The 16197-nt window shown below is 34.1% G+C and overlaps 1 protein-coding gene across 1 annotated transcript in view; it reads left to right on the top strand.

The window, feature by feature from the left end:
• Window positions 1–16197, top strand: part of LOC106870260 (nucleolar pre-ribosomal-associated protein 1) — a 66871-nt gene that overhangs the window by 23438 nt on the left and 27236 nt on the right. Inside the window, exons 10-17 of the mRNA XM_089349400.1 lie at window positions 2317–2490; window positions 7244–7334; window positions 8593–8879; window positions 10145–10243; window positions 10532–10790; window positions 11933–12005; window positions 13755–13825; window positions 15963–16123. Coding sequence (XP_089205526.1) covers window positions 2317–2490; window positions 7244–7334; window positions 8593–8879; window positions 10145–10243; window positions 10532–10790; window positions 11933–12005; window positions 13755–13825; window positions 15963–16123 — 1215 coding nt within the window. The remainder of the gene's footprint in view (window positions 1–2316; window positions 2491–7243; window positions 7335–8592; window positions 8880–10144; window positions 10244–10531; window positions 10791–11932; window positions 12006–13754; window positions 13826–15962; window positions 16124–16197) is intronic.

Raw genomic sequence — 16197 nt, 5'->3', positions numbered from 1 at the left:
TTGCCTGTAGTAGCAGTGTCCAATTCCATTGTGAACAGTCTGTTCTGGATTGTTACTGGCACAATTAAATTATGAGTGTCTTGGGAAACTTCACCTAGGATCGCCTTGACTAGCTCAGCTTTTGTGATTCTTTTCACGGGAGTTTGTGAATGACCATTGCGTTGCTGATGTTGTTTTTTCCTACACACCGCTTGCAAATGACCCTTTTTGTCACAAAAATGACATTTGGTTTCCCTGAAAGGACAGTCTGTTGCTTTGTGGGCCTTTCCACATCGGTAGCATTTCTCCTGGTTTGTGGAATAAGACTGCTGATGGCTCTTTTGAAGACTCTTATTCCTGTTCTGCTGGACCTTGTACACCTGCTTGGTTTTGGAACCGTATACAGTTTCTTTTGCAACCTTTGCTGCGTCTTCAGTCTCAATGGCAACCTGGACAGCACGGGCAAAATCTAGTTCTGAGTGTTTTATCTTAAAAAGCGCCTTCAGAACCGCTTCATTGTTAACCAAACATATGAATCTCTGTCTCAGAGCTTCATCCTGTGGGTTGGTGATCGCTGGAAAATCACAGGTAGCTGCATCCTGGCGTATACGTGCTGCCAGCTCCTGGAGAGTTTCGCCTGGCTTCCGCTGCATATCACTCCAAAACTTGAAACGCTCTCTCACAATGAAAAGTTTTGGGTCGAACTGTTCCTTCATGAAGTCAACGATTTCGTCCATTATCAAGTTGTTGATATCTTTAGGCGGATTTTGTTGGGTAGCCAGATTAGCAAGTTGTTTGTAAACAGTAGCAGTCTGATTGGTCAGGAACACTTGTGCCATGCGTTTTTCAGGTACAGCATTAGCAGCCACAAACGTACGGAATCTTGACCAGTAATCAGGCCATAGTTCTGTCGCTGAATCAAATGCAGCAAATGGTGGAATCGACACTGTTGTTGAAGCAGCTGAAAAATAGCCACTAGAATCGCCTTCAACTTGTCGAGCACCAAACAGTTTTAACAGAGCGTCCATATCTCTCTGATGTTGTTGCATTTGCTTGTCCATTTGTTCCCTAAACAATTTAATAAGTTCTACTGTCTGTTTTTCAGCCATTGTTATTACGATGAATAATTTTATGGTAAAGTAAGCATGTATCCTATCGGCGACGCCAATAAACTCTGTTATGTTTCCCTCGGGTGACTAGCAGAGATAACACGAGTTATACAATTTAATTATTACATTTATTGTTCAATTACATACAAAGAACGCACTCACCCAATGTTCGTTATGAATAAACAAAAGTCATGTCCGCCATATATATCTCAATGACCTTTTACTCCGACAGTCACACAAGACAACAACAATGAAACAATGAACTCAGACGAACCACATGACACACGGAACGTCAGACGAATTACATATCTAACAGTCCATATAACAGTGCCCATCCTGCCTTTTTAATGATATCAAGAAATGCATTACTTAATGTGCCCTTCCTTGTTTAAGATTGTAGGGTGTGATTTGGCTATTTGGCCAAAAGAGTGGGATGGAGATGGCTTCATTCTCGTCTGTAAGACATACAACATGAATTTATACCAGTATTTCTTGAATTAGGTGTTGGGATTGTAGAAGCAAGTTGATAAAGTGGATAATGTATTGGATATTTTGTACATATGTACAAAACACTTTATTCTACATTGTGTTAACTCAAAAAGTTAATGAGAATCTATGTCAGATGACTTGGCAATATTGCCTGCATACTATCCAAGGTATTAGGGTGTTGGAGAGCCATTTTTTTTGTCTATTCAATACCATTGAATCAAAGCTAAACACTGACCCTTTAAGTTTCTTTAGGGGCTTAGAAAATAATACAATTGTTGAAAGAAGCATTATTCAGAAGTACTTTTCTAAGTGTTGGGCTCGTTGGACTGGAAGAATTAGTAGTGCACAGGATATATTTTGTTGTGGTTCTTTATATTTCAAAGGAAATCCTGCCAAGATCCACTTCAACTTTCAGCTTTCTAGAGTTAATGAAATAGGTACTGGGTTCAGTTTAATTCACTACATCCTTCGCCCAAGTTTGAATCCTTCTGTCTATGTTAGAAATTGATAATACCATTAGGGTTGTTGGGGACGAAGTGTTGAGCTTAACCAATAGAAATCAATATTGTATGTGTATGCATATGTGTGGATATGTAGGCATGTGCATGTGTGTGTGTGTGTGTGTGTATGTATGCATGCATGCGTGTGTGTGTGTATGTATATATTTGTACAGTATAACAAACTTCACTGAATGTTAGGTTGGTTCTAAATATCTTTTTGGTTGTTGTTTCTTTTGCAGAATTCTGAATTATACATTAGACATGTTTGCCTGGATTACGTATTCACATTGTTGAAGAAATTATCAAACATCTCAAACTATTGCACATCAGGCACTTTTCTAGCCAACACTACAGTCTACAGTAAAGCAGACATTGAAGAATTCGATTCACTTTTCAGAGCAGAAATGAAGAAAGTAAGTTAGCATTTACTGAGTTCAGTTTACTAACTAGTTTAAACCTTCTGAATGTATAAAACGAATTTGTTCTTCTCTCACCTTCTCTCAATCAAGCACAGAAACAGACACACACACACATTTATATATACTAGAAGGACCTGTAAATATTTTATGGAATTAATGATAAACTTATTGGGTTATTTCTGAAAACTTTATCCAAAAAACCTGTATTGTGTCCGTATCAAAAGATAGTCGATCGTCTGCTAATCATTGAAAAGGGAAAGGAATTGGAATACGATGATAACTTAATACAATTTATATATAAACTTTATATACTTTATGGACAATTTTATAGACTTAATACACAACACTCTCCCTCTTTCTCTCTCACTGTTTGTCTCACCTTCTTTTTCTCCTTTTTCTTTTGCTCTTTGCCTATCCCTTCAGCTAATCACGTGAAAGCGTTACAGATGGGTTAAGTAATGGAGGTAATAAACTTAGTTCAAAACAAAAATTATATATAGTATATATGTGTGTGTATATATATATATATATATCTATGTGTGTATATATATATATATATATATATACACATACATATACTAGCAGAGGCACCCGACGTTGCTCAGGAATGAAATTGTTGCTTATATACTTGAAGAAAAAAAGGCAAAATATGCTGTATAGAAATTTGAGAGGACATTCTGTAGATGGACTCTCAGATGAATGATGGCTGGGTGCCTCTCATGAATGGGGAAAATTGAAGATGTGCCAAAAAGCCTCATTGGTACTTGGAAACTTTTACGAAAATTAAAATGGGGATTAAATGAAAAAAATGATTTACGTGAATATCCTCACAAGAGTAATTGAAATAAATGGCGATTGTGGAACCCCCCACGCATACGCGCACGCATTTAACATGTGTCTTTGTAAATATGTTTGTATACATTTATATATGTGTGTGTTTGTAAGAGACAGAGTGTGAGTGAGAGAGAGAGGTTTGTTGTCATGTATACGTACATGCATAAATATACATACATCTTTGGATGTATGCATATGACAACACAGCCCTTGACTCACTCACACTCTGTCTCTTACAAACACGCACGCGCGCTCATACACATGTGTGTCTTTGTAAATATGTTTGTATACATTTATGTATGTGTGTGTTTGTAAGAGACAGAGTGTGAGTGAGTCAAGGGGTGTGTATGTGTGTGAGACAGAGTGAGAGAGCGGTGTGTATGTAGTATTTACTCTCTCTCTCACATACACACGAACACACACAAAATAGAGAGTGAATCTTTTTGCCGTTGTTACGTCAATACCAGAGCACACACGCGCGCATACACACGTATGTCTTTGTAAATATGTTTGTATACATTTATGTATGTGTGTGTTTATAAGAGACAGAGTGAGTGAGAGAGAGAGGTTTGTTGTCATGTATACGTACATACATAAATATACATACATCTTTGGGTGTATGCATATGACAACACAACCCTTGATTCACTCACACTCTGTCTCTTACAAAACGCACGCGCGCGCATACACACGTGTGTCTGTAAATATGTTTGTATACATTTATGTATGTGTGTGTTTGTAAGAGACAGTGTGAGTGAGTCAAGGTGCGTGTGTATGTGTGTGAGACAGAGTGAGAGAGCGGTGTGTATGTAGTATTTACTCTCTCTCTCTCTCTCATACACACGAACACACACTCACACACAAAATAGAGAGTGAATCTTTTTGCCATTGTTACGTCAATACCAGAAGTTGACATTGAGGAACCTTTTTAAAGAAGTGAATCTTAAATATAAAGCAATATTATTTATTTTTAATTAAAAAAATCAAATGAAGAGCCTAAGATTTATCCGAGGTCAAATTATTCATGCATTACAAGTATGGAAGCATTTGGTGAAGTCGATTTCACGTGAAAAGCGATTACACACACATCTCTGTTTTATATATAGTATATATATATATATTCGCAGGATCTTTGAGCTTTCAGACCCTTCTCCTCCAAGCTGGTCGTCTTCTGGGCAACCACTTAGCCCTGATCCTGAAGTCACTAACTACTAGTCTATGTTGTGGAGTACATTCTTCATCTGGGAAGGTTTTGGCATTTATGAGCAGCCATCTTTCCCTTTTTCTGGCGAGGATGTAGTCAATTTGGCTAGTGTGTCTGCCAGAGCAGTAGGTGACTAGGTGACTGGCAGGTTTCCTGAAGTTGATATTGCAAACCATAAGGTCATTTGCATCACAAAACTCCAGCAGCTTGGTTCCCTCCTCATTGCAGGAACCAAAACCATAGCCTTCATGTACGCCATGGAAGCCCCCTGAATGTTGTCCTATATATATATATATATATGCGAGTAAAAATAAATACAAAAAAGGGGTTTTGTATGATTGTGTATAGAGGAATATATTATTTTGTTTAAAAGAGTTCCAACACTGTCTGTTTTTTATGTTTTATTTATATTCCTGCAAAACCAATGTGGGATATAGAATATGGAATATACAATATATAATATAATATACAATATATAATATAAAATAAAAATGGATGGTACTATGAAATAAAGTATTGAATGTCTTATTGAATATATGGAATATGTCTTATTGAATAGATGAAATATTGAGTGTTCAATATAAAGGATTAAATATATAAAGGCGAATACGTATTTGCTATACCTTGTGGTATTTCATCATGGCCAGAGTAAGCACATGAAATGTGCAACAAGGTGGAAAAAAGAGTACTCAAATACCAGAGGTAGAGTAATATGCTTTATTTAAAAGCAGCAGAAATATAACAAAAGACTGTTACTCTGAGTTTCACGTTCCCGTTCATCAGACAGTTTTGTTAGAAATGGGGAAGGAATAACAATGCAATCGAAAGTAATATAAAATTTAAAACACATGGATTCGTTTGATTGGTCGTTTCAAATAACGGTTGTGGATGCGTAATGCATAAACCAAATAAATTTAATCTAGATTCATCCTATTTTAAAATAATATCGAAGAAAACCTTAAATAGAAAAATGGGCTCAAAATACACATTGTAAATAATTAATTATATTCGAATTAACACATTAAAATCAAATCAATAAAATAAAGTATACGCTGCATTCAAAATAAAATAAAATAAAATTACAATAGCATATACGTATATATGCATGTATTTTCGCCTGGTTTTAACTTTTATACACCCAGCGGTTTCTTAAGAAGTTGGCTGCATATATACACTGAGATCTAATAGGTTTTTTATGTAGATGTCTGTATAGTAACAACACTTACGTATTCATATGCGTGTGCCTGCGCTTACATATAGGACCTGGGTTTGCACTTGTGCATATGCAGTTATGATTTCGTGCGTGTACGTTTTTTTGTGTATACATGGGTAAGAGTATATGCTTATATTTATTTATACATACATGCATCTATATTATATATGCGAATGTGCGCTTAGGTTCACACTCACATATACTTAAATGTGTACACACGCATGTATACGGTTATGATCGTAAGTATTTGCGTACATATCAACATATGTATCTATATACGTGATGCTATATACATTTTTGTATACACATATATACGCAATCTAAATTTTATGCAGGTTTACTATATACATATGTTCTTGCTCATTTTCTCTCTCTACTTCTTCCTTCCTATTCCCAGCCTTTCTCTCTTTTCTTCCCTTGATATCTTTCTTTCCTTTTTTTCTTTCTTTCTTTCTTTTTTCTCTTTCTTTCTTTCTTTTCTCTCTTTCTTTCTTCCTTTCCTTCCTCATGACAACCACATTCCCCCACCACCCCCTTTTCTATATTATTAACGTTATTATAGATACGTTACTCTTTACCCCTCCACTCCACAGCTTAAGATACAATTTTTGTTACCAGTGCATAGGTTTTTTTACGCGCAAACTTAAATGCGTGTGTGTGTATATGTGTGTAAATTTGTATTCATGTATATATCTGTGCCTTGTAAATATATGCCTATGTATGTAGATTGTCTGTGCGTATGCATCTGTGTATTTCGATGTATATGTATATATATATAGATATATATATGTTGTGGATAGCCTTGTATATGTATATGCTATTGTAATTTTATTTTATTTTATTTTGAATGCAGCGTATACTTTATTTTATTGATTTGATTTTAATGTGTTAATTCGAATATAATTAATTATTTACAATATGTATTTTGAGCCCATTTTTCTATTTAAGGTTTTCTTAGATATTTTTGTAAATAGGATGAATCTATATTAAATTTATTTGGTTTGTGCATTACACATCCATGACCATTATTTGAAACGACCAATCAAACGAATCCATGTGTTTAAAATTTTATATTACTTTCGATTGCATTGTTATTCCTTCCCCATTTCTAACAAAACTGTCCGATGAACGGGAACGTGAAACTCAGAGTAACAGTCTTTTGTTATATTTCTGCTGCTTTTAAATAAAGTATATATATATATATATATATACACACACACATACATATATATACACGTATATATATATATATATATATATATATATATATATATATATATATATATATATATAAGTTAGGCTTTTAACATGAAAAATATTTGTGCTATTTTGAACATGCTTATTCCTTGTTGAGAGATATGCATGTCCAGGTCTTATATGTTTTCCCTATACTCCTTTGTCATCTTCCTTTGCAATTTTTTACTCTTATTACATTTATATAGATATATGTATGTGCATGTGTATGAAATTGAATTTTATTTTGCTCCTCACAACAGTTGCTTCCAAGTACTTCTACTATATATCAATGTTGGATAAAAATGGACAAACCAAAACTTACTGAGACAGATACTAAAGAAAATTATTCAGGTTTGGTTACTTTTTCCTATTTCTTGAAATATAAGAAAATTTTCCGTCATTAGTTTTAGTTGAAGAATCAGTTCAAAGTCTGACATGTTGGTTTGCTCATATAAACAGTTTGAAATATCTGGTTTTGAAAATCTAATTGAATGCTTAGGGAAAACCTTAGATTTGACTCATCAATTATTCTAATTCTATACTTTTGATGAATCTATCATGCAGAAAGGCCATATCAAATGCAGTGTTGTAAGTTAAAGCGTTAGGTATTCATTTTACTGTTTAGTTTGTTCATATTGACTGAACACACTAGAATTAGATACATTAGAGATTGGCATGGCAAATTATTTGAAATTCATTAGTAGTTTGCATAGAATTTAACATCTCATCATAATGAGTAGATAGCAGAAACAGTAAAGTGTTGAAGAAATATTTTGTGGTATTTGGTTATGTTCTGAGTACTGATCCCATTCAAGTCTACTTTTCATGCTTTACTTTGCATACATTTCTTACTTAAACTAAAATCTATTAAGTTCATGAAATAAGTACCCTGATTGTAGCCTAGAAGACAGTACCCCAGCAGGGCTACAATTAAATGACTAAACAAAACGATTAAAATGAATTCAGTAAAACAAAAAAAAAAGGGAGAAAGAATTCACCATTTTTAAGATACTGCTCTTTGGCATTGATACATCTGATCCACAAACTAAATTATGTAGAAGTTCAAAGTTATGTATGTTCTAGTTGTATTGGTGAAAGTAATGGTGGTTGTAAGGAATAGCAAAAAGTTATCTATGAGCTAAATTCAAAACTATTTCAAATTGCTTCTATTCTTCATTATTGTTGATGCTATAATTGTGAGGATGGAAGTGGCAGTTGTGGCTGTGACTTGTAATGTTATGATATGACTGGAGTGGTTGTTGTGGCAGGTTTAACAGCAGTCACTGCTACCAGAGTTATTTATGAGAGTAATTGTGAATGTGGCAGTGGTCATGGCTGTTGCTGTGACAGTGGATACTCTCACTTGTAGTTTTGGTTGTTGCAGTAAGGATTGAAGAAATAGTTTTTGTGATAGTTGCTTTTGTTTCTCTCTCAGGAGCATAAGACCAAACCTGGTTTCAACACCCAGTTAGAATTACCTCTCTGACATTATTGACATCCTGAATATTGTCATGAACATTACTTCTGATTTCTCTTTCTTTAAAAGATTTTTTTTTTTTTTTCTTGAAAATTGAAACTTTTTTTTTTTTTTTTTTTTTTTTTTTTTCAGACAAAGTTGATCCTCTTGAACATGTGGCACTCAGTATGCAGATATTTTGCCTCTATCAATCTCTGATGCCTTCTTCTCTGTCTGATGCCACCTTTGGAGAAATCATAAGTAGAATGCAGAAGCTTTTTAATCTGTGGAAAGAACACAAGGAAACTACTGAGGAAGACAACAGTGGTAATAGTTGTTCAGTGTCAGATGAGAGAAACCTGAAGATTCAATTGCAGACTAAAATAAAATTATATTTTTTCAAGTTATTTGCTGACATTGGTCTACAGTGGGCAAAGAGTGTAAGAGAATATTTGTTTTTATCATTATCGTCATCATCATCATCATCATCATCATCATGTTTGTCAATTTTGATTCTGCATCCCCTGAGACCTTAAATTTGACCCCCCCCCCCCCCCTATCCTTTCCATCATATCTTTCTTGGTTTTCCTTTTCATGGGTATATTTCACTGTCAGCACACTATTTTTTCCACACAATTGCCATCCATATTTGCATTGCCTTTTCATTACATTTGCTGACACCAGACTGGTAAAATCAGTGCAGATTAATTTTCAATTTTTTTTACCGAACGGTAATGTCCTTATGGAAAATTTAGGTAAAGATTGAGTTGACAGGTTTGCAGTTTCAAGATAGCATTTGTTGAAATGCTTAAGTGTGGGCTTCAGGATTGAGACATAGTAGGAATGACAAAAGAACTTGTTTAGATTGAGAATCTACTATACATTTCACTACTGATATGCTATTTCAAAGTATTATGTTAAAGAGGTTCTGTTTAATTTCTCTTTATGACTTCCATTCTACTGACCATTTAATTTAATTTGTCTTCCATTCTCCCAAGGTCATCATCATCATCATCGTTTAACGTCTGCTTTCCATGCTAGCATGGGTTGGACGAGGTATTAACATTATTTAAAAATAACAATTTTAAATTACTATTTTGTCAATCCAGTAGAAGAAAATTTATTTAAAAATACAGAAATAGTTTATTCTCAAACACATGATAATGCTAATTCAATAGCATGAACAGGATAAACTATCCATATATTGCAGAAAAAATTGTTACCGGCCAGCCTGCTGTTTATTTTAAGATTTTTTTCTTTTCTGTTTTTAATCATTACTAAGTCAGGGGAATAACCCAGGGAGGAAATTATCAGATTGGAAACCTAGCTTAAATATTTGCAGTAGAGGTATTACTTGAAGCTGTTTGAGCAGTGTCATCTGCTTGGTGCTACTTTATTTGCATGTCTTTTTGTTTATAATATAATTCCTTTATGTAAATCATCCAAGTCAGAAAGATTGCTCTGATAATTATATTGACTGATTCGGTATATGAACTGGGCCTTCCCTTTAGGAAGCTGGCTGCTCTTATATGGAACATGGACAACTTCATGCCTCTAATCTGCTTTAACACATTAATGCAGATTATGTAAGGAAGGATTCTCATGGTTAAAATTATGCAAGTACTGGTGGTAAAATGAAAAATTTACTTTGTTTTGAAGCATTTATGTCTTTGCTTTTAACCCTATTTTCTTTCTTATTTTCTAGAATGATCTGAAGCAAGCTCACATACACATTATTCTGGATTTGTTAGTAACCATTCAAGATCCTCAACTGCTTATAATCAACAAGTCATTAGTATGTCAGGTAAATTTGTGTTACTCTTCAGATAAGTACAGGCACTGCCACACACAGTATTTTGCAAACAATTCGATTAAAATCTTCTTGGATTAAAGTTTACATATAAGCATAACAGTGAGGAATGTACAGTTAATATTTAGAGGTGAAGGGGGTTAATCTTTTGTTTATTTTAGCCACTATATTCAAGGTATTGGGACACAACCTTGAAGAATTTTTAGTCAAATGAAACAATGCATTTTTTTTTTTTTTTTTTTCTTCATTTTATAAAATCTGTTTTTTTTTTTTTTAACCCAGCTCCTCTACAAAACTGGTTTCTTTGCGGGTTTGAAAAATGAAATCCTTATATGGCTTGATTGGCTGGTTCATTTTGGTGCTGGCCAAGAAGGGGATACTTTACTCCAGTTTGTGTCAAATTTATTTATGGTTTATATTTCAAATCCTTACACACACATTGACCAAGTGATAAATGTGATCGCTAAGGCTCCCAAACTTGGAACTGAAGTCAGTGAAGATGACAAACTGAGCACATCTCTTCTTGATGCAGTTTTAGAAAGTAAGTATATTAGTGAAATATCTTTAACCTTATAGCATTTAAACTGATTTCCAGCCCATATATTCTTCCAGTTTCATGTTCAAACCAGCCAGATCCAGCCTCTCACACCTACCTTACAATGTCGTCCTTTAACAAAATAATCACATCAGGATAGTCTCAAAGCTATGAGATAATGCATGATTAATTTAAAACTATGCAAATAAGTATTACATTTGGCAGAGTAATCTGAATGCTAAAGGGTTATAATAGTAATGATAATAATCATCATCATTATATAACTTCTGTCTTCCATGCTGGTATGGGTTGGATGGTTTGACAGGACAAGCTCCAGTCTTCTTTGGCGTAGATTTTACAGCTGGATGCACTTTATAGAGTGAACTGGATGCTTTTTATATGGCACCAGCACTGACAAGGTTTGCTTTGACATAGTTTTATGGATGGTTGCCCTTCTTAATGCCAACCACTTTACAGAGTGGACTCGGTGCTTTTTATGTGGAAGCAGCACCAGTAAGGTCACTACTGAGAATAATTTTGCTAAACTGACAAACCAATATCAAATTAAACAGAATAAGAGTCCTTTTATCGAGTGCTATTTATTGTTCACAAATGCATGACATAGGAGAAAGGTAGCATTGTAAGAGAAATAAATGAATAATCCTCTGAGTTCAACCATGCTACTTATTTTTATTCCTGGGTTTTTTTGGTTTTTTTATTGTATTTACATGATAGCAATGGTTAGATTGTTGAGAAAATCTGGATGTATAACAAGTGTTTTATAACTAGGACAGTCCTTCTAAAACCTCTCATTTGATCATAAAGTAGAAATAGTACCAATTTTCATTTTGGTACATAGTGGTCACAAAAGCAGTACTTGCAGTTCACCATTGCATCAGTAAGCTTACTTGTATATCATCCAACTTTTATTCTTGGTTTGTCAGAATGAAAGATTAATCCATACTTTTGGCCTAAAATTAATTTTCAGAAAATTCCCAATTCCTATTTAAATATATATTTGGGTACTTCTTTCTATTTTTATTTTATTTACTTTCCATCTAGTTTTATCTTTTTCATAATACTTGTATATTCACTTAAAAAATTATGAAAAATTTCTTTATCTCTTGATTTTGTCATGTGTTTAATAGATTTTAATGAAGCTGAATTAAATGAGGCTGAATCTGAAACTGTTGTAGCTGACAGCAACAAGAACAGCATCAGGTAAATGAAAGAAGTTTTATCCTTTTCTTTCTAAAATTTGCTTCTATATTATAATGGAGAAAGCTGCTTATTAATTAGGTATGTAACAGTTACTAAAAGTACTAAAAGAAATCAATTATTAAAGGCTTGACTATCTGGAAATTTTTTTATAAATTCATGTTCCAAGAAATTTCCTATAATTTGGATTTCTGAACTTTATCAAATTTTTGATCTCCAATTTTTCACAAATTTAAATATTTGTTGCATTCACTGTGGAGTATTCCATTTTCATTTTCAAAGTCTCTCACTCTTTATTTCAATGTTTTCATTTCAAGTTTTAATTTGCTATTTGGAAAACCCAGTTTATTCTGTATACATTAATATAAGAACATTATTTATTGAAGGAAAATTTTTTCATATACTGGTATAATTTTTTTGGGAAAAAAAAAGGGATTTTGTTGTTATGGCTGTTTGGAACACTATAAGCCTTACAATAATAACTATCTGGACAGATTTGGGCCATTTTTTTAAAAATTAAAAACCATGGGAGGAGCCTTTTTTGTAAAAAAGAAAAAAAAATGTAAATATTTTCAGAGGAAGTGGTGAACAATTTAAGGGAGGTTTGGCTGTTTTTTAATATACTAGTATTAATTTTAGTAAAAAAAAATTAAGATGTGATTTTATTGTTACGGCTGTTTCGAACAGTATAGATAACTATCTGGACTGACTTTGGTTCCCCCCACCGCCTTTTTTTATTTTTTTTTAGTGAAAAAAGAAAAAAAAAAATTGTAAATATTTTCAGAGGAAAAGATGAACAATTCAAGGGTAGTTTGACTATTGTTTCTAGCACAACCCAAACTACACTCCATTTTCACTCTCATGTGTATTGATGTTTCTTCAATATTTTTCTACCCTTAAACACATTTTATAGAATGATGATTTCAAAGTAACACACACATGGTCCATTGGTGGAATTTAAGCAGCAAAATAAAATTGTAATTTAAATTTTTACCCCCACCTCAATCAAGCAAAACCGTGCATGTAAGAAAGACATACAAAAGTATGCTATTAAAATGAATTATCATTTACATAACACTTATCAACTAACACTCAGCTACGACCATCGTGTTTGGCATCTAATAACCAGGTCTAATTTATTCAGTATATTCACCTATTTTGAAGGTAATACAATAAAATTTGAAGATTATGCTGCTATTTCTAGCATGCCAAACAGTCACAGGGAGACTTTGGTATGCTAGCCAATTACTACAGTTACTTGAGACATCATTCTCATGTTTAAATTTCTAAATATCTGAACAAAAGTCAATCACTGAGAATTACTTTTTCCTCAGTTACATTATGAGAGATTTAGGAGTCTTCATTCTTTTAAAGTCTTCCAGAATTGTTGGTACTAATATCTCAATATCCTTGGACCAGAAATCTGTTCCCAATGTTTGCAACAGAGTTAACACTGCTAAATGCACATGAGGACTAGGTGATGTTATCGAAAAACCAAGTGGTGAATGAACACTACCTCCCAAAAATAGAAACAGATCTACCCAACTTCACTGAAAAGATCAACCTGAGACTATGGTAGAAGACACTTGGCCAAAATGCCATGTAGTAGGATTGAACTCAAATTCACATAATTGCATTCAAAAGGTTATTCATCTTCTGCCTTGAGTCTTATCAAAAGAAATTATCATCATCATGTATTACATCTGTTTATTTAATCAATTATTGTTCTCTTACTTTTTAAAAAATATCTAGATTACCATTCAGTCCTCTGATTATCATTGCTTCTGATCTGACTAAGGATGAACCTGCATCAAAAAATTCTGGTAACTTTTCTTATTATTCTTGCTTCAGCATCTCCATTATGTTTTGTAATTATAAAGTAACTAACACAAACATAAATACATAACATCAGTATTTTCTGGTCTGATTTTCGTCATCTGGTGATAACTAACTGGTAATCTGAGGTTTGGATTGTCTATGTTTATTCCACTGCAGGACAAAGGCCTCAGCATGTTTTCTCCACCAATCACGGTCTGATGTGCAGGTCATGAATTTGAGCTTGAAACCATTGGTTTGATGGACCTACTCTGCTACACAGGCTCAACATGGCTTGGCAGAAGGGTGCAGTTTTTATACTCTTACCCAGATATAGTTAAGTCAATTACTTCAATTCCAGTGCTCAACTGGTACTTATTTTATTGACCCTGAAAGGATGACAGGTAAAGTCAACCTGACAGAATTTGAACTAAGAACATAAAGATGAATAAAATACCACTAAGCATTTCACCTGGTATACTCTTTTACTTGTTTCAGTCATTTGACTGCGTCCATGCTTGGGCACCGCCTTTTAGTCGAGCAAATTGACCCCAGGACTTATTCTTTGTAAGCCTAGTACTTATTCTATCGGTCTCTTTTTGCCAAACTGCTAAGTTACGGGGGCGTAAACACACCAGCCTCTGTTGTCAAGCGAAGTTGGGGGACAAACATATACACACATACACACACACATATATATATATATATACCGGAGTAAGCACATGAAATGTGCAACAAGGTGGAAAAAAGAGTACTCAAATACCAGAGGTAGAGTAATATGCTTTTTTCCACTTTGTTGCACATTTCATGTGCTTACTCCGGTGTATCCCGCTCCCTTTTTTGGAAAGTTTGAGCGACTCTACACAAGTAGGAAGATACAGCTGAAAAGTGTATATATATATATATATATATATATATATATATATATATACATATATACACGACGGGCTTCTTTCAGTTTCCGTATACCAAATCCACTCACAAGGCTTTGGTCGGCCCGAGGCTATAGTAGAAGACACTTGCCCAAGGTGCCACGCAGTGGGACTGAACCCAGAACCATGTGGTTGGTAAGCAAGCTACTAACCACACAGCCACTCTTGCGCCTATACTAGCAATTCTGCCAGCTCACTGCCATATAAGGGATAATGTTCTTAAGTGGGGCTTTTTTTTTGTATCATTATGAAATACTATTTTATTTGCTTCAATCACTAGACTACACACATACTTGGGCAATTTCTCCTTTCATAATAAAATCGGTACAAAAAACATTCACTTTGCCTCTAACTACATCTTTTTTTAGGTACTTGCAGTTAACCCTAGACCTGTCCTGATCATGCTTACTTATGATCGAATGTATTCCAGCCATAACCACCTCATCTTCTTTTAACTCTTAGAGTGATATAGTGGGGGCAATGCTAGGTGTGCACATGTCGTAGCACTGATAAAGTGGTGTGGAAACATTGAGGGCAGCATGTTCTTGATTATGCATGTTTTGACCCTGTTTTGATCGACCAATCAAAATGTCAGTTACATCTGAAAGTAAGAGAATATGTCTGCGACCAGTCTGATTATTTTGGTAGTGTGTTCTTATAGGAATAGTGAGAAATTTCACAATGAAATGAGATTTGATATGTGAAAGTGAACCTGAGCCATCAAGATCAAAACACAAAAACCAAAAGCTCTACACTGCCAGTCAAGTGCTGGACATATTGGATGAATTCAATAGCCAATGCAGACACTACTGATTCTTCAAATTATGGGCCCCAAACATTCCAGACAGCGTAAATGGTGAGTTTAAGCCAAATGTGTTTGTAAATATATTTCTAGATAATCAATTCTGGGAAAAACCTTGTTATGAGAGCCTTGTATCTCATCCATGTCGGTACTGGGCATAAATAGCTTGGGAGCCCGGGCACAGGATTAGAGCATCATGGTCAGGGCTCAAAGGGTTAAGGCAGCAGTGTTATTTTAGTGAGACATGGTTGCTATTTCTAGTATTTCCTATAAACAAGTAGCAACTTCTTTTATATGTTCAGTATTTTTTTTATAATGGATATTTTAATTTTTTCTACAGAAACTTGTTGCAAAATATTCTTTTTTAATTTGTTTTGAAATTTCTTCTGATTTTAACCTTTCTATTTTCAGCCTTGAAAAATTTCTTAAGATCTGTGTTATTAGATTTGTTCCATGCTCAGTCGGATCCACTGGCTCTTTGTTCTTTTGTGCTCAACAAAAATATCAAAGACCTCTGGTGGATGAATAAAAGAATTGTTAATTATATCAGATCGATCTTACCAGACACAAAAGTAAGTAACAGTTAGATTTCAATATTGTTTCAAAGCCTGTTTCTGTACCTAAATTTTAATCCTTCTTAAATCAA

The sequence above is a fragment of the Octopus bimaculoides genome, chromosome 3, assembly GCF_046866305.1.
Source record: "Octopus bimaculoides isolate indiv1 chromosome 3, ASM4686630v1, whole genome shotgun sequence".
In the NCBI taxonomy this organism is placed as follows: Eukaryota; Metazoa; Mollusca; class Cephalopoda; order Octopoda; family Octopodidae; genus Octopus; species Octopus bimaculoides.
Note: the sequence above shows the minus strand (reverse complement) of the source record. Positions and strands in the feature narration are given on the sequence as shown.